Here is a 24888-nt window from a genome sequence, read left to right as displayed (position 1 = left end):
ACAGCGTGGCTCTCGATTCTTTTTTTTTTTTTTTTTTATTTGGCAGAGAGGCAGGCAGAGAGAGAGGAGGAAGCAGGCTCCCTGCCGAGCAGAGAGCCCGATGCGGGGCTCGATCCCAGGACCCTGAGATCAAGCCGAGCCGAAGGCAGTGGCTTAACCACTGAGCCACCCAGGCGCCCCACGGCTCTCAGTTCTTATATCATGCTCCAGACCGCTGCCCAGTTCAGAGATGGAGCTCAAATTAGAACCCCCGTCCGCCACAAACCACTGCTCCGGCTGTCCTTCCCCTCTTTTCAGGCTCAGGCGTTATTTCTGGGATTAGAGGCCCTTGGGAACGGGGAGTGTATTCTCGGCACGGAGGTCATCCCCAGCTGGGTCCACTGATTGAGACAACACAAAGAAGTGATTAATGGCTCAGGCTCTGGAGTAGTACAGACCAGAGTTCGCCACCCAGGGAGATTAACTTACCTCTCCGAGCCCCGGTTTTCTTATCTGTAAAATGAAAACCACAATATTATTTGCATCTTCCGATTATTGTGAAGTTTGCAGTTAATACAAATTGCTTGGTGCAAAGTAAGTGCACAGTATGCAGTATTAATAGAAAGAAGGTAGGACCCTTCCCTTTGTGTATGGTCTCCTTTGAAAAACACCCAGATGTGGTTTTGGAGGGACAGAGCTGGCACCGAGCCTGCTGACACCCTGATCCTGTCTTTTGCAGAGCCGCCTCTCGGTGATGATCTACAACCTTCTTCAACTGTGTCAAGCCCCACTCAGCCGGGTCCCGTCTTGTACATGCCATCTGCTGCCGGAGACTCGGTGCCCGTGAGCCCCTCCAGCCCGCATGCCCCTGACCTCAGCGCTGTACGTGCCTGTCCAGGGAGTGGGTGGGCACTGTGCCTAGCCAGGAGCCAACACCTGCCTCTGATGCCCCCACTTCCTCACAGCCTGTGCTTGGGACGGGCACCCTGGTATTTTGCCTCAGGCCAAGGGGTTCTACTCTTTCTGCCCCAGGGTTTTTCTGTCAAAATCTGGTGGAGGGTGGTGTACCCACAGCCTGTGTTGGTCAGCCTGGATAGAGCTGGTAGAAGGGATACAGGCCTTCCGTCACACTCCCCCCAGAATCTCCTCATGAGGTTCGGGGGTCCCCGCATGGTAGCTGATGCCCATTGGCAGATGGAAACAGAACTGAGCTCCCTGCTGAAGAACCTCCTTCTGAGAAGGGGATAGAGGATGGGCCATGCCCCAGCCCACATTTTGCCCACCAAGCCACTCCCTTTCTTTTCTGCAGCTCCTCTGTAGAAACAGCAATCTAGGAAGCCCATCTAATCTCTGTGGCTCCCCCCCGGGCTCCATCAGGAAGCCCCCGAACCTGGAAGGCATTGTCTTCCCTGGGGAGTCTGGCCTCGCCCCTGGCAGCTATAAGAAGGCTCCTGGCTTTGAGAGGGAAGACCAGGTGGGAGCCGAGTACCTGAAAAATTTTAAATGCCAGGTAAGGGATATAAGGGGAAGCCCAGTGAGGTTAGCCTTGTCCCTGCATGGGGCAGGAGAAGCCCTGGAGGGCTGTCTTGGCCCAACTGTGCGGAACAGGACTGCGAGCTAGGAGGCCCCTGTCTTCAGCCTCTGCAACGCTAAGCAGAGGGAGTGAGGCTGTCCCATTTTACAAACGAAGGCAGGAAGGTTAGCGCAGCCAGGTACCTCACTCACCCTGTGAGCCAGTTAACAGAGGAGCAGGGACTCCTGTCTGTCTTGTGACCCCAGAGCTCATCTTCCCCCTGCCCTGTGCTGCCTTGGTGGAGTGGCAGGGCCTTGAGGAGTAGGACAGAGGGTCCTAATTGGACTTAACTGAGGCTTGGAGTCACCAGGGAGAAGAACAGTTCCCTTGACTCCTAGCGTAGGGAAAGGAGTAGGGGTGGGGAGGGAGAGCAGGGTATGTGTACAGAGGGGAACTGCATGACACGGACCTTCAGCCATAACGGGCCATGGCAGGTTGATGCTTGGGAGGACTCCTGGACTCAGGGGCCCTCCCTAGCACCACATTCATCTCCTGTTCTGACTTTTCTCTCTTAGGCCAAGTTAAAACCCCATTCACTAGAGGCCAGGAGCCAAGAGCAACCTCTGCTTCAACCCAAACAGGTATACAGCCCTCAGCCCCCTTTCTGCCCTTCTGGCATTGCTATCGATAGGACAGGCCCAGAGTCCCAGGCCTCAGCGAGTAGGGCCACTGCTTACCCACAAGCCGAGGGCAGGACTGAAGTGGGGCCCCAGCCCCAGCTCCGGAGAGGGTAGGGTCAAGCCCAGGAACCCCTGACCTCAACTGCCTCACTCAACTGCCAAAAACAGTATTTCTTGCGCATCCGTACTATGCTAGGCACGGGGCTGACTTCTCCCTTCCCCTGCTACAGGACTTAGGGGGAGTGGGCCCTGCAGCCTGGGAGCCACAGTTCTCCCACCTCCAGCCTGTCGACAAGGTGTCGAGTGGGTGGGGTCCTGTCTGGGCATGGGGGCGTCCGGAGGCGAGCGGGGATTCGCCGTTCCCGTCCGCGCCTCCCAGCCCCCATCTCTCGTCCCGCCCTGGCCTCCGTGAGCGGCCGTCCCATCGCCGCCGCCTCCCTCTCTCGTTGCAGGACGTGCTGGGCATCCTTCCCGCTGGCAGCCCCCTGACCTCAAGCATCTCTTCCAGCATCACCTCCAGCCTGGCAGCTACTCCCCCTAGCCCTGCTGGCACCAGCAGCGTCCCTGGCATGAACGCGAACGCTCTGCCCTTCTATCCCACCAGCGACACGGTAGAGTCCGTCATAGGTAATTAGGCCATTTCTGATGCCAAGTCCAGGACTGGATCTGGAGTTAGAGAAACTAGGTCTCTGGAGTGATATTCAAACCAGCGTACTTGTTACTTCAGACATTTGTCTTGGGAGAGTCAGAGGGCGGGCACTTTGAGCCCTTTGGAAAGGGAAAATGAGCCCAAGGTGTGCGCCAAGACTAGCCCTTATAGGAAAGTAGCCTCCAGTTTGCTCGTCATGCAAATTAGAAAGAGATACCTCCTCCTCTGGACAAGCACAGTTTCATTCCATGACATAGGTCATTCAACCCTCACTCATTTTCTCAGTAGGTATTCTTGTATAGCGAACAACTTGTGCAACTGTCCTCAGAGCTCCTGGTCAGTAGAAGCCACTGCCCTTCTGTCTAAGCAGTCATTTGTGGGTTCTGCTTTGTGCCAGATCCTGTTTTAAGCACTGGGATGTTAAGAGATGCCAACACCTGCCCTCAAGGAGGGGCGTGGTTCCCAGCCTCCCCATCTAGTCTAGCAGAGGGCTGTGGGGATTCATCAAGCACCTGCTGTGCACTAGCCACTGAGGGCCCAAAGGCTTGCTTGCCCCCGGAGAACTCAGGGCTGAGACATCTGAGCGGTAACACCAGGAGACAAGACCAGACCTCTGTCCGAGTCAGGAAGTCTGCACTGGGTCCCCTGGAGGTATCCGTGAAGGCTTCAGAAAAGAGCCACTGGAGCTGGACTTGGCAGGGCAGACAGCACAGGGCATCTGTGTTGGCAGAGGAGCAGCCCGACAGGCAGAGGCTTGAGAGCATGGGTCTAGAGGGACTGAGCACGAAGAGGCGGCAGAGGAGGGCAGGTGGGGCCCGGAGGCCTGGAACTTCAGGGTGGTGTGGCCTCTCGGCCGGCAAGGAGGCTCACCCCCCCCCTCTGTCTCCAGAGTCTGCCTTGGATGACCTGGACCTGAACGAGTTCGGGGTGGCTGCCCTAGAGAAGACTTTCGATAACAGCACAGTGCCCCACCCAGGCGGCATCACAATTGGTACTGGGCAGCGGGTGGGCGGCATGCGAGGGCGGGCTCCTAGGCCCAGGGTGGGCATGGGCTGCCCCCTGCTGGTGCGGCTCTGCATAGCTTGCCCTGCCCTCACTGGGCCTCCGGGGCCTCTCTTCCAGGTGGCAGTTTGCTGCAGAGCTCTGCGCCCGTGAACATCCCCGGCTCCTTGGGCAGTTCTGCTTCCTTCCACTCGGCATCCCCGTCCCCTCCTGTCAGCCTCTCCTCACATTTCCTGCAGCAGCCCCAGGGCCACCTGAGCCAGTCAGAAAACACATTTCTGGGGACCTCAGCATCACATGGATCTTTGGGTAAGAGGGGGTGCGTGTCTCTGAGACCTGGGGCAGGTTTGGAAAGTGCTTTGGAAGGTGCTTTGGCCACTCTGTCCACAGCCAGAGGCAGCGTAGAATGGAGGTTGAAGCCAGTGACTTATGGCTTGGAGGTGGGTCGGGTCCCTGTCCTACGTCTCCCTTGGCTGATAAACCTAGACAAGCAGTTTCCTCTGCTTTAAAATTTGTATCATGGCAGCATCCTCCTCGTAAGACGGTGATGAGGCTTAAGTGGAATAACGTGAGGAAGGGCTGGGTCTGGGGCCTGCGTGCAGTGAGAAGCCGCGGCCTCCAGCGCCAGGGCCCAGGTGCTGCTCACGCCCGCGTGCTGGTTCTGCCCGGTCACCCAGAACTGGGGGAGGTGGGCTCCCAATAGCCAGCTTCACAGGAGACAAAGGGAAAAGTCCGAGTAGGCTCAGAGTGGTCTTCCTAGGAAACAGAGACACCAAGCAGACCTCACTGGAACCCCCAAGGCTATTTGCTGCACAGCGGCGTCAGAATGGTGCGGACTGTGGCTTCTGGAGGGCACGTCCGTCACAGCCGGTAGAAGCAGGGGGTGGCGAGCCACAGGCTCCCCAACCGGTGGGCAGGCGGGTGTGGGTATTCAACGGCTCGGTACCCAACGTGCCGCCTCTGCTCTTCGTTCCCCAGCCCCAGTGGCTGCTGGAGCAGATCAGGACTAACCCCCACTGAGGGTGCTGAGCTTCCTGGTCACACAGAGCCTCAGCCTCTGAGCCACATTTGATGTCCTGACTAGGCTTGGGAGCTCGCTAATCTCACTCCAGAGATTAGGGCAGCACGTTGCTGTCTTAGCATATTTCTGGTTTGGAAGGGGCTATTCCATTTTATGTTGAGTCTGTCAGGGTTCGATGCTTTCGGTTACATTTGTCTGATCTGTTCGGATTCTGGAAGCATCTTGACTGTAGCCCTTTCGGTGGCCGCACATTCGTTCATTCCTTCTCCGTGTAGTTGAGCAGAGCTTCTAGGTGCACTGTGAGCTCAGCGGTCCCTGCTGGCGTGGAGCCATGGTCTGGTCAGGGAGGCAGAGGAGCACAGACATCCAGAGCACACTTAGGGACTGTCGCTGTTGGGTGGAGCCAGAGGCCTCGTTTGTGATTCAGAGTAACGGGGACCTGACCTGGATGATCAAAAGAGAGGAAGTGGCTCCTCTCCAAGAGAGAAAATACTGCCTGAGTATGGAGTGGAGGGCCTGGGAAGAGCTCGCTGCTGGGGCGGGCTGGTTGGTTCTGAGTTCTCTCCCCTGAGCACATAGGCTCATAGATTGTGCACCTCTCAGGCTCTCCACACAGGATGGCATCGCTCATATTTTGGATACACTTATATTGCTTGGAGGGTTCTGGAACATCCTGGCTAGATAAGTGGGGAAGGGAGTAAGACAGAAATTATTAGAAGGATGTGTGGGCAGAAGGAGGCCAGACGTGGATATGGATCCCCCTCTGGAAGATAGGGGCTGCCCCAGGGGCCGCAGAGCAAGACACATGGTGTTTTGACAGAGGTAATCCGCTGTCAAAAGACAGCAAGTGTGTGGTTGGAGGACCACGCGGCTTAGCGTACTGGAAGGAGTGAGCCTTCGGAGTCAGATGCCCTGAATGTGTATTGGGTTTATTACTTCCTGTGTGTGTGTGTCTGTGTAAGATTTACTTATTTATGGGGTGCCTGGGTGGCTCAGTTGGTTGAGCATCTGCCTTAGATTCAGGTCATGATCTCAGGGTCCTGGGATCAAGCCTGGTGTCGGGCTCCCCGCTCTGTGGGGAGTCTGCTTCTGTCCTTATGCCCCACTTATATTCTCTCAAATACAATTTGAAAAAATACATATTTAAGAGAAAGAGAGCATAGGAGCGCTTGGGTGGCTCAGTAGGTTAAAGCCTCTGCCTTCCGCTCAGGTCATGATCTCAGAGTCCTGGGATTAAGCCCTGCATCGGGCTCTCTGTTCAGCAGGGAGCCTGCTTCCCCCTCTCTGCCTGCTGCTCTGCCTACTTGTGATCTCTTTCTCTGTGTCACATAAATAAATAAGATCTTTTAAAAAAAGAAAAAAAGAGAGCATAGGAAAGGACAGAGGAGAGAGAATCTCAAGCAGACCCTCTGCTGAGGGTGGGACCTGACACGGGGCTTGATCCCAGGACCCATGAGATCATGACTTGAGCTGATACCAAGAGTGAGACTCCCCACCGACTGAGCCACCTAGACGCCCCTACTATTTGCATGATTCTTAGCAACAGTGTATTTGTTTTTTTTTTTTAAGATTTTTTAATTTATTCATTTAACAGAGATCACAGGTAGGCAGAGAAGCAAGCAGAGAGAGGAGGAAGCAGGCTCCCTGCTGAGCAGAGAGCCCGACATGGAGCTTGATCCCAGGACCCCAGAATCATGACCGGAGCCGAAGGCAGCGGCTCTCACCCACTGAGCCGCCCAGGCGCCCCTATTTGTTTATCGTAAGACAAGGGGAAAGAACCCAAGGCTCCCCGAACTACTCCTGCTCTAGCTGTGCCATCATCTGAGGCTCTGGGCTGCATTTTTGCCCCTGAACTCCTCCCAAGCCTTACAGAAGGTGCAAGAAGGCTCCCCCTCCCTCTAGCCCAGAAGTCAGTTCACAGTCACAGATTGCCATCTGCAAAGCTCCTCTCCCTGCCGCACTTCCCAAGTCCCCTGAATCACCCTATGAGGCAAATGCTGAGGATGCCAAGCCTCCGAAGTGCCAAACTTGGAGTAGCAGGTGGTGCTCAAGTAGGTCTGATGCGACCGTGGGCCCTGCACACTCCTGTGAGGCTCCCCAGCCTGACATTGCTGAGGCCTTGCCCAGCTCGCCTCTTGAAGCTTCCCAGACAGGGTGGGACAGGACCAGGGCCTGGGCTCAGGCCTGAAACCCTCCGGGCTCTAATGCTCCTCCCTTTCCTGAGGCAGGTCTGAACGGGATGAATAGCAGCATCTGGGAGCATTTTGCCTCTGGTAGCTTCTCCCCAGGCACTTCCCCGGCCTTCCTGTCAGGGCCAGGGGCTGCTGAGCTGGCCCGGCTGAGGCAAGAGCTCGAGGAAGCCAACGGCACCATCAAGCAGTGGGAGGAGTCCTGGAAGCAGGCTAAGCAGGTACTGGGCGCCCACACCCACTCACCTTCCCAGGGCCAGTCGGCATCCAGCCCGAGCCCATCTTAGAGCAGGTGCAGGAGCGGGAGGGCAGCAGAAACTCAGTTGTATTCCCTCCTTTCTCCCGTGGAAACACTTACCTTGCCAGTCAGGACCCTGGGGTGGCTGGTGTCCCAGGCCCGGAATTCCCACTGTGAGTTATTTGGTTTGGTCCCACAGCACCGCTGGCCTCTCCCCAGAAGCCCTAACTTCCCAGGGCTCCAGGTCCAAGGTTCTAGATTCAAAGAATGGCTCCTCTGTCCATCTGCGGCATCCCCAGATCTGCCTAGTGCTCCCCTGCTGTGTTGGGCTCAGCCCCCTTCCCTGCCTACAGAGGGTCTCTCGCGGGCCCTGACATCTCTCTTCTCTGCAGGCAGTGCCCGCCTCCTCCCTCCCCAGCAGGCCCTGCAGCCACAAGTGGCCCATGCAGGCTCCCAGAGAGGTGCTTGCAGGGGACACGGGGGCAGGGGGCCGTCATGATGAGGCGCTGTGTGTTGGGCCCACAGGCTTGTGATGCCTGGAAGAAGGAGGCAGAGGAGGCCGGTGAGCGGGCCAGTGCAGCCGGCGCCGAGTGCGAGCTGGCCCGGGAGCAGCGGGACGCACTGGAGGGGCAGGTTAAGAAGCTGCAGGAAGAGCTGGAGCGGCTGCACTCGGGCCCCGACCCGCAGGCCTTGCCCACCTTCTCTGACCTGGAGGCCCTCTCGCTCTCCACGCTCTACTCCCTCCAGAAGCAGCTGCGGGCCCACCTGGAACAAGTGGACAAGGTCAGCCCAGGAGGTTAGGGGAGCGCTGGGCGGGGCATACAGTAGCCTCAGGACTTTGACTCTGATGGGTCCATGGTTCTTCCTTCTGAGAGCCTCTGCCCACCTGCTGGGCCGACCCAGGATGCTGCCCTGGAGGGGAGGAAGTGTCCCTTCTGGGGGAGGTGACAAAGGTGGAGGTGGAGACGCAGCAGTGCCCGCCGCACCCCCGTTCTGGGCAGTGCTGACCCAGGACACGTCACTAGGCCTGGGCCTTCAGTAGCATCAAGGTGCTTCTCCCCTCGTGAGTTCCGCACATACCAGCACACGTTCCAGAACGGTTAGGTCCCCAGGGCTACTTTGCATTCCTAGGTGCCCGGCTGCATGCCCAGGGAGCATGGCACAGCAGAAAAGCACATTCTTTCCTTCTCCGGGCATTTGTAGCCAGGCCTCACTGTTCTCCTGTGGGGACTGAGGGTCGCTGCAGGAGCAAACAAGGCAGAGGCTTTGTGGGAGGAAGAGCCTGTCGGGGCAGGAGCTGTGGAGCAGCCCTGGGCCTCCCCCCTCCCCAGGGGGCGCTGGGAGCAGACTTTGGGAGCCTTGAGGGCAGCACCCTGAACTCCAGCTCTGCCCTCTGGCTTGCTGGCGGAGGCCTGCGAGCGTGCTGCGGAGCTCTGTGCCTCGGTTTCCTCGCCCCAAGGGGGCTGAAGCGAATGCGGAGCGCGCTGCCGGTCTGCCAGGGCCGGGCCGGTGAACACCGCATCCTCCTCCCTCCCCAGGCCGTGTTCCACATGCAGTCGGTGAAATGCCTTAAGTGTCAGGAGCAGAACCGAGCGCTGCTGCCGTGCCAACACGCCGTGCTGTGCGAGCTCTGTGCCGAGGGCAGCGACTGCCCTGTCTGCCAGCCCAGCCGCGCCCACACCCTCCAGTCGTGACCCTGCAGGCCTGGCCCCGGCCCGGCTCAGATCTTCTTACCTAGGACTTTTTAAAGTATATATATATGTATGTATGTATGTATGTATGTATATGTATATGATTATATGTATACATTTCTGTACGTGTGCAGGTATGCGTGGGCAGCAGTGTGTGAACAGTGTCCGTGTGTATATCTGTACATAGATATAGACACACACTTTAAAACAGACTTACCAAGCACTTTTTAAAAGAAACTATTTTGCAGCCCTGCCCTTGCCCACTCTCTCCTTTTCCACCGCAGAGACAAAGGCCCCTCATTGCCCACCGGCTTTTTGGCAGGGGATATGTTTCTGTCTCTTTTTAATGTAGGAAAACTAACTAGTTTGAACTTTTTCCTGGGGCCCGAGCAGGAAGCTGAAAGGGGCCAAGGGGAGGAGCCAGGCCTTCAGGGCAGGCCCTGTTCACTGCGCCTCCCCAGGCCATGGCCAGAGCCAGGGGTGTGGACATCCCCAGGGCCAGACCTGGTTCCCAGCCACGAGGCTTGAGAAGGGGGGTGTGCTGGGGTCTAAGCCAGCCTAGCTCCTAGGTTTACCAAATGTGTATTTAGTCTGGGGTTGGCAGGCCAAAGCTGCAGGGGCCAGCCCTGCTCCCATGCCTGGGCCCTTGAAGCTCCTTGAGGGGCAAGGCCCGGGAGTTCTACCCCTCAGGTTCCTGAGGCCAGGAGTCCTCCTCAGTCCTCTCCCTCCGGGCCCCCAGAGCAGCCTCCCTGGCCCCAGGACCCCTTACCAGACTGGCACTGCCCTCTTCATAACCCTCTAGCTGCTGTCAGCGACCCCCTCCCTGCCCTCCCTCCGGCAGCTAGCGGGGCAAATGGCGGGAAGGAGCTGCGGACTGGGGACCAAGGCGGGGCGTAGGCCCTGCGCTCCTCACCGGGAGGGGCTCCGTATGCATTCCTTGGTGCTCTCTTGAGTGCAGCTGACGTCCTGCCCGTTTGGAGCAGACGCCTGTGTACGTGTGTGTGCGTGCCTGTCCAATGTATATTGTGTCTTAGCTTCCATTTTAAAAATTGTTCTGTACAGAAAGATGCAGCGGGGGCGGGAGGGGCAGAGCGGGCGGAGGGAAGCCGCCCTTGTCCCAGCGCTCGGGGTCTGGGGTGGGAGCGAGAGGGCTGTGAAGGGTCTGGCCTGGCCCAGGCTCCCCCTTGGGCTCAGCACGAAAGGGCTTTCAATGAATTAAGTGAAAACTTTTTTTACAAAAATTCAAAAATCAACAAAGCTCCAAACCTATTGGAAATAAAATATGAACTTACAGCCGTAGCTTGTTCACATGGGGGTGAGGGAGAGTAGGGCCCCAAGTAAGAGCCTCTGATGAGTTAGCGGGCCCCCCTCAGCCCCGCGCCAGCCCCAGCGGGGCCACGAAGCAGCTCAGGCCTCTACCCAAGGTGTGGCTAGGCAGCTGCCGCCACCTTCCAGCCCCCAGGTGGCTCCAGGCCCCTAGACGGAGCTCAAGTGCCCTCCCACCCAGGCCTGCTCGTGCAAATGAGTTGGGAGACCTTTAGTCCTGGGGACTTCCTAGGCTTGGGACCCACTTATTGGCTGGAACCTGATGCCTGTTTGGTGAAAGACGACAGGCCCCTCGTCTCCCAGAGAGGCAGACACCTACTGCTCTCTCAAAAGGAGGAGGAGGGTCTCTGCCTTTGAGCCACCTGCTTCCCCTGCTCAGAGCTGGCCTAGCCTGTGCCTTGAGAAAATGCACCCACTGGGCTCTGTGTGGGGCTCAGGTTCAGAGCTGGAGGAGTCTTGAAGATGATCTCATCTGATCTCCAGCCCACATCGTACAAAGGTTAAGGGACCCAAACAGGGTCATATAGCTAGAATGACAGCCTGGCCTTGGGCTCTGACTACCAATACAGGGTCCACCTGGACTAAGTCCCAGCCTGGCCTAGGACCTGCTCCTCTCAGCCTTCACTCATGGGAGAACCCCCCCCTCCCCGGACTCCCAGTGCTCCCATCGGAGTGCCGGGCAGCACCCACAAACAGACATGCCTAGTCGTGTTTTGTGTGAAGCCCTGTTTGTGCATCAGTTACTCCCACGCCTGCTCTAGAACATGGGGGAGTGAGGGGTGGGCCAGGCCCCAGGTCGGGGGCAGCTCAAGGTCTCCTGACGGCTGAGGAGGGGGTTTGCATGGCCTGACTAATCTGGGCCCCAACGAAGGCCGACAGTATAGTTCCTTAGAGGACAATGGATTTTTTCTTCTTTTATTTTTGCTAAGAAAGTCCCTAAGTGGCAGATACTGTCCCAGGGAGGAGGTGTCCTCAGCAGACCTGGCTGGCCAAGCTGACTTTTCTGCTTCTGCTTCTCCTTGCCAACCCCACTGCCTGCCAGCCTTCACCTCTGAAAGCCAGAAGGTCCTTGGCTCGAGGCTCCCCTCATGACAGCCGCTGCCCTAGCCACCAGGGCAGCTGTAGCCTGGTCTCTGGCAGGGTCCCCTCCCCTCCGCAGGAGGCTTTGTTCACTAGCCCCAGTGAACCAAGGTTAGGTGCTCAAGAATAGGCCCAAGGGAGCCTAACCTCCACCCCGGTGACTGGAGTGGGCCTGCCAGAAAGGGGGCTGAGCCGCCTCTGCCAGAGCCCGCGCGGCGTCTCCCCCAGGGGCCACAGACCGCTGCCCCGCCCCCCGGCGCTGCCGGCCGTCAGAGAAGGCAGAGGCCACGGCTGAAGGCGGCCTCAGGGCGGGAAGGAGGGAAGATAAATACTAACAGGGTCCTGGCACCAGCACCACGGGCCCCTGCTCTGGCAGAAGGACCAGAGGTGATCTTCACGCTGGGGTTCCCCAGACTTGCAGGGTCCTTCTGGAGCATTCGGCCAGGCTGGGGGGCGGGCACTAGGGTGGGGAGAACCCAGACCTTTCAGGAAAGCCGGCCCCTGCTGGGCACGCAGCCCCATCCCTAACCTCCACTGCTACTGCCCTGGCCTTGGGGCGTGCTGGGAGGCCTGCTTGGCCCGCTGCCGCCGCAGCCTCACAAACACCTGGGCCTCCCGATCACCCTTCCGGCTCTCCAGCAGCTGCAGGACGGGGTCCCCTGTGGAGAGAGGCGTTCGGGCGTCAGACTGGCAGAGGGAGGCAGTGCCTGGGTAGTGGCAGGGGGCACAGCATAGACCCATTCTCCAGCCATTCTGGAAACCAGGAAACACACCAGCCAAGCTCACAAGACAGCCTGACGGATAAGGCGAGACGCATGACGGCGCTGGCACCGACACTCCGACCCAACGTGCACTGGAAGAGGCCAAGTGAGATGTGCCTCGGGGTCCAACTGTTAGAACCGCAGGCTAGCTGGTTAACCTCTCTGTGCCTCAGTTTACCCGTCTGTAACATAGCTGTACTAGCAGCTGACACATGAGGCGGCCCGTAGTAAGTGCTCAGACGTGTCACCTGTTCTTACCGTCCAGCCTGGAGAATGCCTGGCGTGTGCGCCCCCCGTCGGAGACCCAGCCTCTCCCCCCGCCACACTGCAGAGTCACACGGCACTTGGCCTCCCAGATTTCACTGCTCTCCCGATCAGCCCGAGAGATCCACTCAGCAACACGAGACCCCACGCTGACTCCGCTGGCTTCCACGTCCAAGGGGGGGGTTCCTCTGACCCCAACTTCATTCGCTTCCCTTGGGGCCACTGCCTGACCTTCACGGGCCGCCCCTCCCCTGTACCCCCAATGCTGGGCCACAGCCTCTGCCCCGGGGCTCAGGCCTACCGTTGAGTGCAGGGTAGGTGAGGGGCAGGCGGGTCTGAGGCACCTCGCCAGGCTCCTCAGTCCCGGTCAGGCCTGGCACCGAGCGCAGTGGCAGAAAGGCCTCCCCTTCCAAGTCATCAGCCCCCAGCGTGTCATGGTCCAGCACCGTTAGCAGGAGGCAAGCTCCGTCCTTCAGGCATGGCTCAGCGGGCACCAGGCTGAATGGGGGAGAGAGTCCGGCTCGGCGGACATGGTCCCCGGCACCCCCCCCCCACACCGTTCATCTCTGATTCGTGAGGACAGGCTGGAGCTGAGGGCAGACAGATGGGGGTTAGGATGGCAAAGGCGTTTCTCAGCCGCCTCTGCGGGCTGGGACCCTCCTGTCTTGGGGAACAGAGCACCTCAGGAGCAGGACCATTTCCTGGAAGCAAGCCTCTAAGTCCAACAGGCAGGGGCCTTCTCCCCTGCAGTCCCACTCCTCCCAGGTCCCGGCAAACCCCTGTTCCAGTGGCCCCTCCCGGGGACCCAAATGCGTTCGTTTCAGAACCGGCCTCAGGCGGCAGGAGCAGGGCTGAGGGGAGTCCAGGGCTGGGGAAGGGGGGCAAGCAGGGGAACCCACTCACAATTCAAAGGTCTCATCAAACAGGGGGTGAAGGTCCTTCTTGTGCTTTTGGGTTTCCCGGGGGGCCAGCTCAGGGAACTCGTGCCTGGGCTCCAAGGTCAGCTGGACAAAGGGGTCGCTGGAGCCTGGCAAGTGGGGAGGTCACCCGGGGAGATGACGTTGCCAAGGATATCCAGCTCCCCGCCTCCAGTGCCCAGCTCCGGCCGCTGTGCCCTGCTCAGCAGCACTGCCCCCTCCTGGGGGCACGAGGGAAATGCACCCAGCGCTCCCTCCCGGGAGAGCGGCCAGCCAGGGACGCGGGGGGACGTTGTGGGGTACAGAGTGAGGACGCGGGGAGAAGCCGGTGGGCAGCCCGCACTCACCGTTGGAGTCCAGGGGCAGCAGGCTGGAGGCGCTGAGCAGTTCCACACGCAGCTTCTGCTCAGAGGCGCGGTAGGAAGCCTTGACTGTGACCGCCCCCAGCTCCTCAGAAGTGGTTTCCGCCTAGGGGTGGAGCGCGGGGCCCGTGAGGGGCAGAGGGGAGGGGAGGCGGGGCTGCAGGTGCGCCGGGGGCGGCGCGGAGGGAAAGAGCCTCACCTGGCGCTGGATGCGGCTGCAGAAGTACTTCCGGATGAGCTCCCGACTGGAAGCCGCCTGCAGCTCCAGGTCCCTCTGCAGAGCCTGGGAACGAGGCGCAGCTGAGAAGCCCCCTGAGCTGTCCCAGTCACCCCCGTCCGGTGCCGGCAGCGATGTGATAGCAAAGCTCCGGCTGTCGGGGAGCCTCGGCTGGTGAACGCACCCTTGGGGTGGCCCCGGGGGACAGCCGAGGCACAGACAGGGTGGGCTTCACAGCTGTGCACCGCCCCCCCACAGTTGCACAGCCGCCCCGTCACCGAGTTTAAAGAAGCTTCTGCTTGGTTGAATGCTCTGTTGTTGCTGTCTTTCAATTCTTAGTAATTTTTGGAAAAGGGGGCCCACATTTTCTTTCTGTGCCGGGCCCTGTAAATTACGCAGCTCGTCCTGGACACAGGTGATCACAGAAAGGCAGGTTCCCCCTACCTGGAAGTCGTCTGTGTGCAGCGCCGCGGGTGGCAGGCCACAGCCCTCTGCGTAAAAGCAGATCTCCAGATTCTAGGGGTGAGACGGCAGAGGTGACCTCACCCGGATTATCACTTGTCTCCAGCCAGCGTGATCACTTGTTGGCCCGGCTGTTCTTACCTGCAGCGCAATCTTCAGCCTGCTGGAGGCCAGGGGGCAGCTCCGCTGGGAGGCAGCCGCGTCCGTGAGCACCTTGAGCGTGTGGGTCCAGAGCAGGGTCAGGAGACTGCGCGGGGGGGAGGTGGGGAGGTGCAGAGGGACACCAGTCCAGCCCAGGAGGGTGGAAGAGGAGGAAGCAGAGACACTCTTGAGAAAGAGACCCAGGCTCACCCCCAGCTCTTCCCCAGCCCACGCTCCCACTCCCACTGGCTTCTCAGGTAAGGCGGGGACCAGGGCAGCAGGCAGGAGTAGAGGGAGGGAGGCAGGGCTGGTCTCCTGAGGGAAGGCAAGTGCAGGGGAGCGGGGGGAGGGGGCAGATGGGGCCAGTCCCAACCAACACGCTTCACAACCTAGCAAAGAACCTTCCTCAGTAGGATTATCAAACCCCCACAAGAAGGTGGGGCGGGGAGCCTGGTCCCCAAGTGACAAAATGATGATTCAATATGGGAGTGGCCAGAAGGAATAGGAGGTCGACCCGGATTAGCATCTACTACCCCTTGGGGAGAAAAAAGTAGCAACCAAGCCACAGTCCTGCTAAGTACCTGAAATAACGGAAATCACATGTCAAAGGAGAGTCACATGGTTCAGCACAAAAAGCAAAAATGGGGTTGCATCATTAAGAGTGGGGAAGGTCGCATTCACGGCAGGTAATGGACTGAGTGTGTTCGCGATTCGCGTGCTTCCTGTGCACCAGTGTTCTAACTGCCTTTGAGACTGTAGTGAGTCAAGTCCGTGCAGTGGAGTTTTAACTGTTTCGGCTGAACATTTGGCATACTGTGCCCCGAGAAATAACAACAGTGGGCTCCCTGGGCCCCCCCCCAGCCACCGGGAGTGGACTTCCGGGGGGAGGGGCAGCAGCCTCAGAGCCCAGTTCCTGTGGGGAGAACCCACGGTCATCGTCAGGCAGCTCAGCACCGACCACTTCCTTTGCACAGGGGCTGCGCTTGGGACCCCATGTGACTCACTTGATCCTCACTAGAGGCCAGAACTGTGACTGTCGGCATGGAAAACTTGAGTAATCCGCTCAACGCACCCACCCAGCAGCAGCAGAACTAGAGTCTGAATCCAGGTGGGCCAGAGCCCACGTCCTTGACCTCTAATCCTGCTGCCTGCCTGGTGTGCCGGACCCCTGCTTTAAGAGAGACCCCAACGAGAAGTTCCCCTGGATCCTGGGAGAGACACCAGTTGCCTGTAATGTTAGGAGGGACAGAAAGCCCAGGGCTAAGGGAGAAAGGGCAGGCAGCTTTCTGCTCAGCCTGAAGGGAAATGGGCAGGTGTGTGAAGTAGTGAGCTCCCTGTCTCTAGGAGTGAGCACTTAAGCAGAGGCTGGTTGCATCCTCCCCTGAAAATGGCTGAGGCCAGGGAAGAGGGGCGGGGCGGGGGGGGCACGGAGCGGGAGGCCGCCGCATACCTGCTGAAGTTCTCCTGCACCAAGTTGGTGTTCATGTAGCAGAGCTTCACCTCCAGAAACTTCATCAGGGGCAGAATGGCCTGGGGAGAGGGGGGTGGGCGGCAAGTCTGGCTCTGGCCCACGCCCATGCCCTGACTGCCCATGCCCTGACTCAGAAGAGGAAAGAGGGCCAGGAGCGTTCGCCTGCTCCATTCAGAACGTGTGCCGGAGCTGAGGGAGCCCTGCCCGCGAGGGGCTCCGGCCGCCCCTGCCTCCTCCAGGGCCCTCCAGCGGCCCGTGCACTGTCCTGCTGCAGGGTCTGGCCATGCCCTCCCCTAGAAACCCTCAGGGATCTTTCTCTCGCTTCCTCGAGGTCCTGACTCAGCTGTCACCCTCTGAGTAAGGCCTTCTCTACCACTGTCTAAAAATATCTTTAAAAAAAAGCACAGGGGCGCCTGGGTGGCTCAGTGGGTTAAAGCCTCTGCCTTCAGCTCAGGTCAGGATCTCAGGGTCCTGGGATCGAGCCCCACATCGGACTCTCTGCTCAGCAGGGAGCCTGCTTCCTCCCTGCCTCTCTGCCTACTTGTGATCTCTGTCTGTCAAATAAATAAATAAATTTTTTTTTTAAAAAAGCACAAATATGAATACAAATCTTCATTTCCTCCTGTACTTACTAACACGTCACCGCACACACACGCTCATGTAATTCTAGGCACAGCTGTGGTTCTGGCTCTTCCTCCACCTCCCCTGGCAGAATGTGAGCTCCGGGAAGGCAGGAGTTTTATCACTTTTCCTCCCCGATCCACACCTCCATGCCTAAATCTATGCCCGTGACAGAGCACTTAGAGGGTTGCTGAATTACGGAGTGACCTCCTCGCAGACCACAAAGGTGGCATCACTCGGTCTGCCCCCGGACAGGTGGGCACGCCGGAGTCAGCAGAAACAGGGAACTCAGAAGGCTGCACACCCCTATCAGTTCGGCTGCGAGGCTAAGCCCTCCCCACCTGCGTGCGGTCCCCAGGCGGATTTGGGGACAGCCCGCGGGATGACCCACCCCTGCCCCCTTAAGCATCCAAGCAGGAAACCGAGGCCCAGGAGGGAACATTTCCTGCCCAAGTCTGGGGGACTCCTCTCTGACACCCAAGGTCTTCTTGCCCCTACCACCCTAAGCCCCTCTGGCAACGGTGACTGGGGAGGGCCACTCACATCCTCAGGCAGGACAGACTCCTTGACGCCCACGAGTTTCTGGATGTGCGTGGCGATGCCCACCTCCAGCTGGGGACACAGAACAGCAGGAGGGAGGCCGGGGGGTGAGCATGTGGGGACAGGTGAGGTCACAGGGAGCCTGAGTTTCGGTTCCGGGAGGGGTGGCAAGTCCTGCTGGGGGTGCTTCAGGCCGAAGAGGCCGAGGATGGGCAGGGTGGGGTCCCTGCGAGGGGGACAGACTACCTGCTGCGCCAGGGTGCGGACGCCGGTGCGGATCTCGTGGCCCAGCCCGGCCAGCGCGCCCTGCAGCTGGGCGTGCAGCGTGTTCTGCAGCTGGTCCTGCTCCAGCACGGCCCCGACGCGCTGTTCCAGGGCCTCCCAGGCCAGCTGGGCGGGCAGCTTGCCAATCACCAGCCGCAGCTGCTCCATGTCATTCACCACCACGCACAGCTGAGGGCAGGCACGCGGGGCTGTGGCCTCCTGAGCTCGCCGGGAATGGCCGGCCCTACCCGCACCCCCGGGGCCGACAACCGGCTCTGGTCCTTACCATGTTGGCTGCCTGGCCCTGGTCCTTCTGGCCTGCCGAGAGCTCACGGGCCCGGGCCTTTATAAGGCTGCAGTAGACCAGAGCCAGCCGACAGGTGTCCTGGGGTGGGGAGAGGACAATTGGGGGCCCCAATGCGGGGAGGCACGGAAATCTCAGTGACTTGGGGATTTAAGACTTAGCCCCTTGGAGGCTGCTAGGGCAGGAGCTTGGGAGAATCAGGGCACGTCAAACGAGGCTGTCCTAGGAAGATGGGGAAGGACACGTGAAGTCGCTGCACCTCCACAAACTTGACGGTGATCATGAAGGCCTCCTCTGGGTCGGGCCAGTCCAGCTGCCGGGCAGTGTGGCTGATCTGAGCGAAGCAGGTGGACAGGTCCACGGCAGATGTGCTGTGCTTGGTCAGTTCACCCAGGGGCACCAGCTGCGGGGGGAGGGTGCAGACCGGAGGGCTCAGGGCTGGCCAGATTCATGCCCCTCCCTCCCTCCTTCCTTCCCCAGGCATTCAGAGCCTCTACGGCCACCAAGCAGGTGGGCAGGGGGCCACAAGGGGCAGGCAGGCTCCACCCAGACCCCCAGGCTGCAAAGATCAGTCTGGAAAGGAAAGCCACAGTTAAAACCAGGGGTATCGGGAGGCAGCGGGGTACACACAACTGGCCTCAAGAGCTGGTCACCAACTCTGCGCATCCTAGAGGTCCCAGCAGAGCCCCAAACCCCATAGCCGGGCCCCCGTCTCAGGCCCCGCGCCTACCTCATCCATCTGCACGGCGCGTTGCACCCGCGCCAGGGCCACGCTGTAAGTCTTCTGCAGCCAAGAAGGGACGGCGGGCTGGAACCAGCGGTGAAAGCCCTCCAGGGCCAGGACTCCATCCCTACGGAGAGCTGGGGCTCAGCCTGGAGAATGCCCGAGAATGCCCGGGCTAGTGCGGACCCGCCTTGACTTTCTCTTCTCTTTTGTGCCAACAGCCGGCTGCCCACCTACCTGTCTGTGGGGCCTGGTCGCAGCTGGTAGAGCTCCTTGAGGCTGACATAGAGCTGGAATAGACTCTCGCCCATCTCCGGGGACACGGGGCTGCCCGCCACCGCCGCTGTGTGGTCCTGTACCCGCTTGGCCACCTGCAAAGGGCAGGCAGTGGGACAGGGCTCCGGAGCCAGGGTGCCGGGCAAACGCTGGAGACCCAGGGGGAGACTCACCAGCCACTGAAGCTCCACAAAAGCCATGGAGAAGAGGTCGACCTTGAGCGTGCTGCAAGGAAGGCCACAGGTGTGACCCGGGAGCACCTCCGGGGCCCTGCTGGTCCCCATCCTGAGCCCCTGCCGCGTGACCTCCCTACCCAGCCACCTGCTCACTTCTGGAAGATCTTGTTCCACGTGTGCCGGCACTGCAGTAGGTCGCCGATGACGTCCTGTACCAGGCTCAGCAGGGCTTTGCCTGCCTCCAGCAAGCCCTGGCAGGGACAGAGGGGCGCTGAGCAGGCCCGCAGGGCCTGAGCACCCCGCCCACGCCCCCTCCTGCCCTGCCCAAGCCCCCCCACCTGCACCATGGGCTGATGGTGCTGCTGCTTCAGGTGGAACCACTCGGTGGTGCCGGTCTGTGGGCAAAGAGGCGGTGAGCGGGGAGGGCTGCCAGGCTCAGGTCCGTGCCCACCTCGTCCCCAGCGTGAGCACCCCCCGCACCCTGAGCGTCTCGGTCACCAGCCGGGGCAGAGGGGCGCTGTCAGGGCACAGCTCTCCAAAGGCCTTCATCTTGCACATCTGTACCAGGACCCTGTGGAGACAGGCAGCTGTGCCCGGGACCCTCCACCCACCCACAGTGGCAGCGGGCGCCCCCCGAGGGGTCCCCTTGTTCCCAACCTCACTGAGGGAGCGGGAGGGGGAGCCGCTGACCTGAGCAGAGACTGCAGCCGGGCCGGGGAGTCGGCCATAGACAGGGGGAAGACAGAGCGGAACTTGCGGATGAGGGAGAGGCCGTAGGCCAGCAGGCTGCTGAACGAGGCGGCCAGCTCCTCCAGCTGCGGGCCAAGCATCGGGAGCTGAGCGGGGGGGCCCGGGGCCCAGAGCCAGCTCCCCCAGCCCTGCCTGCCCCGCGCGCTCCTCGTCCCCCTGCACGGCCCACCTGTTCTCCCTTGAGCCGGCCCTGGATCCACTGGTACTCGATGCTGGTGATGGGGTGCAGGAGGCAGCTGCTCGGGAACTCCAGGCTCTGGTAGAGCCTGCTGTAAGCCAGCCACTGCCTGCGGCACATGGGAAGCCCTCAGCCGGCCAGCGAGGGGAGGGGGACTTGGGGGGGAACAGCGAGACGCCCTGCCCCCACCGACCTCCTGGGGAACCCCCATGAAGGTGCTTTTCAAACAGGTAAATTAAACTTGCGTCGCTCCCCACCTGTCTGGGGATACCGACCTGCTTGTGGTCCTACAAGCTGTCCCTGTCCCCACCTCCGTCCACCCCCTATTCAAGTGCCAAGTGTCCGCCGTGGCCCCGGGCTGCACCCACCTGGTGGGCCCCGGCCCCGCACACCTCACCTGCACTCGAACACCTTCCCACAACGTACAAGGGCCCAGGGGACGTGGCGGGCCCTCGCCAGGGATTTGGAAATGCCAGCGCACCAATCTGTTGACTCCAGAGGCCTGGAGCTGGGGCGCAAGGCTACCTCTGGGGCAGGGGCAGCAAATTCAAATGCCCAGAAGGGACTCAGAGAGCGTCAGGGAGTGACTTGGGCCAATGGCAGCCGTGAGGGGCTGGGGGTCCCCGCGCTCTGCCATGTGTGACCCCTTGCAGCCCAGCAGGACGGCGGCACTTGGGGTACACAGGAAGCTGGAGCTGTGACTCTGTATGGAAAACCTCCAGATTTTTAAAGTGGGCAGTGGACTCAAAAGCCTGACACACGGTTGTGGCCAAACAGAGATCTTGCAAGGCTTAGACTCCGGCCTGCCAGTCTGTAGGCGCACAAGCAGGGAGGGAGAGGCTGGCGCCTCCCAGGCGACTCTCCCAGGCGCACTCACGCCATGGACTGGTGGAAGTCAGAGAGGTCCTTCTGTGTCGCGTGGAGAAAGAGGATGGTGGCAGCCTGGGGACTCAGCGACCCGTCCCAGGAGGTGCTGCCTGCCTGAGGGCACAGGCAGCAGGGTATCAGGACCTGGCCAGCAGGCCCCTCACCCCCCTCCTCCCCCAGCTCAGGGAGGGCAGTACCTGGTGCCGGGTGACCTCATGGGACACCAGCTGCTGGAGCAGGTGCAGGTGCACCGTGTAGCTGGGCTGGGAGCGGCTGGCTGCCGGAGCTCTCTGCAACGGGGCCGGCGTGGCCGTGAGGAGAGGACCCTGTCCCTGGGGGCAGCCTGCCCAACCCGGACAGGTCACTGGAAGACGCCCTTCTCCCGGCCCCGGACCTACCCGCTTGTGAATGAACTGGAACTGGAGGTGGCACTGGCCGCGGTCCGGGTAGGTCTCGGTGCAGGGCTCCAGAGGGTACCAGTGGTCCTCTCGGCAGCGGAGGTCCTGGCGGGCCAGAGAGGCAGGAGCGGCCCAGGCCCATGCTTGGTGTGGGTCCAGAGTCCCTCCCCCAAAACCCTATTTCCTGACCCCACTCACCTGTAGCCTCACGACGATGTTCCCCAGAAAATCGTCCTGGCCTTTGTCCTTCCGAGCCTCCTTGAAGATCCTGTTCCAGGCAGGGGCCATGAGAGGGGTGGGCCAAGACACTGAGGTGTCTGGCGGGGATCTGTCCCCCTCCTGCGCCCCCCTGGGCCTGGACAGAGCCTGTAGCCCAGCGACCGACATGCACACACGGGGAGGGCAGAAAGAGCCCACACTGCTTCCCCCAGGAGCCTCTTCCCGGGCCCTTCACCTTCGCAGCCCGTGCAGATCTGTGAGCTCCCCGAGCTTCTGCCTGACGGACTCCACCGCGTCCATGTCCCTGCGGGGGCCAAGGTGTGGGCAGGAGACAGAGAGGCTGTCCCGGGAGCCCTTGACCTCTTTGGGAGAAGGTCCTGCCATCCTGAATGCCCACCCTTCCCTCCCGGACCCCTACGGGCAGGGTAGGCCCCTCACCACATGTCCAGATGGAAGCTCGAGCTGTTTATGTCCTCAAACTCCCTATGGGGGGAAAAGGACCAGGCTGAGGGCCTTGGAGGGCCGGACCCCACCAGAGCCTGTCCTGGGAAGCTCCCAAGCCCCCGCTTAGCCACTGTCCCCTTTGAGCCCCTTCTTGCAAACTCCTCCTCCCTCCCCTAAGGTAAGGCTTGGGCCTGGCCCCCAGATCAACCCAGCGGGGCCCAACCCTCCACACCCTCCACACTCTCTGGCCTAGAGAGCAGGCCCCGCCTCCAATCAAGCCAAGTCCCCTCCCCCGAGCCAGGAAGTACTGCTGCTCTCCCTGAGGGGACGGGGCCGGCGCTGGGCCACGCACAGGATGAAAGTCTCCTCCCAGACAGGGTTGAGGGTCTGCTCGATGACCTGGGTGCGGTGGGTGTGCTCCTCCGGGATGGTGTGCCTCACCACAGCCTTCTGCCGACGCCGGGACCCAGGGCTGCCCCCCTGAACGCTCACCCCCTGCTCAATGCCCAGCAGGCAGTAGGGGTCACTGAATCCTGGCGAGGAGGGGGAGGACAAGGCCACCTGGGTGTCGGCAGGGCTTCCCGGGGAGCTGCCCTCATCACCCCAATCCAGGGGCAGAGTCCCTCCCCATCCCAGATTCAAAGGCCCTGGAGCCAGCAGTGCCCAGGGGACATCTGGGAGCTGGGAGCTCCAGCTGGATTCTGGGACAGACAGACCGCTGGGGAGGAGGAGGGGCTGGGAAGGGGGCACTCAGGGTCCCTCCCCCACCTGCTCACCACTGACATCTTTGCCCAGAATGCCCTTGGCTTGTTTCACGGTTGCCTTCAGACAAAATATTGGCTTCTAGAAGGACAGAAGGGTGAGCCTGAGTCCCAGAGGGAGCTGGGCTTCCCAGCCGCTGCCCCAGGCTGGTCCTGGCCCAGGGTTACCTCAAGCTTCTGGACGCGCTGTAGCATCTCCTGGTGCTCCTCGGGCTCCACGTGGAAGGCCTGGTGGGGCAGGAGCGTGGGAGGCTGAGGGCCCAGGGCAGGGGAGAGAGGACTCCCTGGTGGGGGCAGCAGGTCGGCGGGCGCAGCGGGGCCGCACTCACCTCCCGCAGGTACAACAGGAGCTCCGAGGTCTCGCGCACATGGCCGGGCTCAGGCTGCCCCAGACGGTGCAGGACGGTGTAGAGAGCTTCCTCGTAGAGCAGGGCCCGCTGAGACACAGCAGGGTCACCTCAGGAATCCCCGGCCGCCACTCCAAGGTGAGCCCCCGCCCCCCAAGCCCATCCTGGCACCAACACGGCACAGCCAAAGCTGGGACAAGGCGCCCACAGTGCACAGGCATGGCGGGTTAAGGCCCAGAAGGGCCCACCGCCCACCCCACCCCCGCCCCCTGCGCCCTGTGGCCACCTGCCTCAGCCAGTACCCAAGGACTGTGTTCCCAGCACCTCCCTGCCTCCCCAGCACTCCGATTCTTACCTCCTCAGGGGAGAGGTGGTGGGAGGCAGGCTCGATCTGGGGAGCAAGGTGAAAAGACAAGGTGGCCCCGAGGCTTGGACCAGGGCTCAGACAGCAGCAATGCCTCCTCCCAGGGCAGGCCAGGCCGGGCCCGGGGCTGAGGGCTCCCTAGTTCCCCGCCTCCAACCCACCAGCGCCGCACACCTGTTCCCACAGCAGGCCTCCTGCCAGTCCAGCCCCTGGGCCGCCCTCCTCAGCCCCCGGCCCGTGGCTGAGGTCCATTGGTGCTCAGCGGCCCCGGCAGCGTGAGCTCTCTGCACCCGTGGCCCCTTCCTTCCCCAGAGGAAGCAGCTCTGCTTATCGGGCGGCCACGCTCCGTACCGAGCGGCGGAAGTGAGGCCCAGCAGTGGAGGTGGGAGACGGAGGGTCATGCCAGGCAGGCCGGGGACCGCTCAGCGGATCCCCAAGCCGCCCGGCCCACAGCAGGGCCACCCCCTGTCTAGTGGAGCAGGTGTCTTTAGAGCGGGAAGACCGGAGGCTAGGGCGGGCGGGTGGCCCCTCCAGAGGGAGGGGACTCAGAGAGGCTGCGACCCCAGACTCGAGGCCCAGGATGGCCCAGAGAACACACAGCAGACCCTGGCCGGCCAACCCAGAAGGCCCTGTCCAGGAGCCGCGACAGGCAGGGAAGGGGACCGCATCCTCAACCGCAGCCCGCGAGAGGACGACTCCCGCGCCCAGAGACCACAGAGCCCCACCCTGGCCACTCGCCTCCTCCTCGACGTCACCCCTACCTCCTGAGCGCCGTGGGCGGGCGGATCCTGCAGGTCTCTGACCCTGCGCCGCCTTATCTTGATGGCCTGGCGCACGAGGGGAGGGCGCCGCTGGAGGTGGGACAGCAGTGTCGCCATGGTGGCCGCTGCGCCGCCGGGGAAAGATAGAGAAGCCACAAGATTATGCAAAGAGCACGGGGTGCCACCCTGCGCCAGGGAGGGGTGGGGCCGGGCAGGCCAGTGTGCGGGTTCTGGTCAGGGTTTCACCATCTCAAAGGCCTACAGCTCCCTGCCTCCCGCCGGCCTGGGATCCTGGGAGGAACTGTCTCCCGCTGGAGGTAGGTGGCCCCAGCGGGCGGGCCCAGCCCCACCCCACCCCATCCCGCCCTCCCACGGAAGCCCTGGTGCGCGTTTTGGGGTGCGGGGGTCCAGGACTCCCCGGCAGGGGGCGTCAGGGCCTGCCCCACAGTGACGGTGTGCCCAACCGGACCAGGGACCCAGGGGAGACACCCTGGCTTGGGGTGGGGGGCGGTTTCTCACCCACAGACTTCCCTGAACAGGCGAAGACCGAGGGTGGGGGTGGGCAGGGCACTGGGTGGAGGCTCCGGAGACGTCTCCCCAGCAGGCAGCCGGTGGCTCAACTTGCTCCAGCCCACAGGTGACATTCCACCAAGGTGAGCGGGGCGGAGACAGCCCTGAGCCCCCGCCCCCACAAGGAATGCCAGGAGGTGCTCCCTTCAGATGCCCTTGTAGGGGCCGGAGCCAACTCCAGGGGCTCCTGGGTGAGGCTGGCGGGAGGAGGTGGCTGGAGAGGCAGTGCTGCCCAGCCAGGAGGGACAGACACATGGACACTCCAGCGCTCCAGCGCTGGGCTTTCTCAGAGCTTCCAGACTCACTGGTGGCGTGCCCACAGCCCCCTCCAGGCCAGGGCCCAGCAGTGTGCAGGCCCAGG

At 61.4% G+C, this 24888-nt stretch overlaps 2 protein-coding genes across 17 annotated transcripts in view; one reads left to right on the top strand and one right to left on the bottom strand.

The window, feature by feature from the left end:
• Window positions 1-10255, top strand: part of UNK (unk zinc finger) — a 32657-nt gene extending 22402 nt beyond the window's left edge. For 10 of the 13 annotated variants that reach the window (XM_045085899.1, XM_045085889.1, XM_045085893.1 and 7 more), the window contains 10 exons: window positions 719-861; window positions 1289-1489; window positions 2068-2133; window positions 2625-2799; window positions 3711-3812; window positions 3944-4132; window positions 6439-6447; window positions 7073-7254; window positions 7797-8054; window positions 8810-10255. In XM_045085899.1, the coding sequence (XP_044941834.1) occupies window positions 719-861; window positions 1289-1489; window positions 2068-2133; window positions 2625-2799; window positions 3711-3812; window positions 3944-4132; window positions 6439-6447; window positions 7073-7254; window positions 7797-8054; window positions 8810-8965 (1481 nt within the window). In that variant the 3' untranslated portion in view covers window positions 8966-10255. The remainder of the gene's footprint in view (window positions 1-718; window positions 862-1288; window positions 1490-2067; window positions 2134-2624; window positions 2800-3710; window positions 3813-3943; window positions 4133-6438; window positions 6448-7072; window positions 7255-7796; window positions 8055-8809) is intronic. The other 3 variants (XM_045085890.1, XM_004748885.3, XM_045085901.1) reach the window with 3 other exon arrangements.
• Window positions 148-24602, bottom strand: UNC13D (unc-13 homolog D). 4 transcript variants are annotated; one of them, XM_045085888.1, is made up of 34 exons: window positions 24477-24602; window positions 23958-24082; window positions 23188-23223; window positions 22815-22922; window positions 22654-22713; window positions 22501-22567; window positions 22077-22257; window positions 21719-21763; window positions 21516-21584; window positions 21260-21329; window positions 21062-21166; window positions 20861-20953; window positions 20674-20777; window positions 19788-19905; window positions 19559-19683; window positions 19349-19439; window positions 19207-19263; window positions 19022-19119; window positions 18866-18917; window positions 18654-18787; window positions 18423-18543; window positions 17952-18095; window positions 17675-17773; window positions 17371-17577; window positions 17128-17196; window positions 15943-16022; window positions 14493-14598; window positions 14334-14405; window positions 13872-13955; window positions 13658-13778; window positions 13297-13420; window positions 12695-12891; window positions 469-492; window positions 148-380 (listed from the first exon to the last, which is right to left on the bottom strand). In XM_045085888.1, exons 2-34 carry the CDS (start codon window positions 24072-24074, stop codon window positions 319-321), a joined length of 3240 nt encoding a protein of 1079 aa, XP_044941823.1. In that variant the 5' UTR covers window positions 24075-24082; window positions 24477-24602; the 3' UTR covers window positions 148-318. The 4 variants fall into 4 exon arrangements, with proteins under 4 accessions (XP_044941823.1, XP_004748945.2, XP_004748946.2 ...); XM_004748888.3 differs by lacking the exons at window positions 148-380; window positions 469-492 and adding an exon at window positions 11188-12027; XM_004748889.3 differs by lacking the exons at window positions 148-380; window positions 469-492; window positions 24477-24602 and adding exons at window positions 11188-12027; window positions 24204-24299.
• Window positions 24603-24888: the final 286 nt, after the last annotated feature.

This window comes from Mustela putorius, unplaced genomic scaffold (assembly GCF_011764305.1).
Source record: "Mustela putorius furo isolate JIRA1106 unplaced genomic scaffold, ASM1176430v1.1 tig00000873_pilon_pilon_pilon, whole genome shotgun sequence".
In the NCBI taxonomy this organism is placed as follows: Eukaryota; Metazoa; Chordata; class Mammalia; order Carnivora; family Mustelidae; genus Mustela; species Mustela putorius.
The sequence above is the reverse complement of the archived record's forward strand: the minus strand, read 5'-3'. Positions and strand labels throughout refer to the sequence as shown.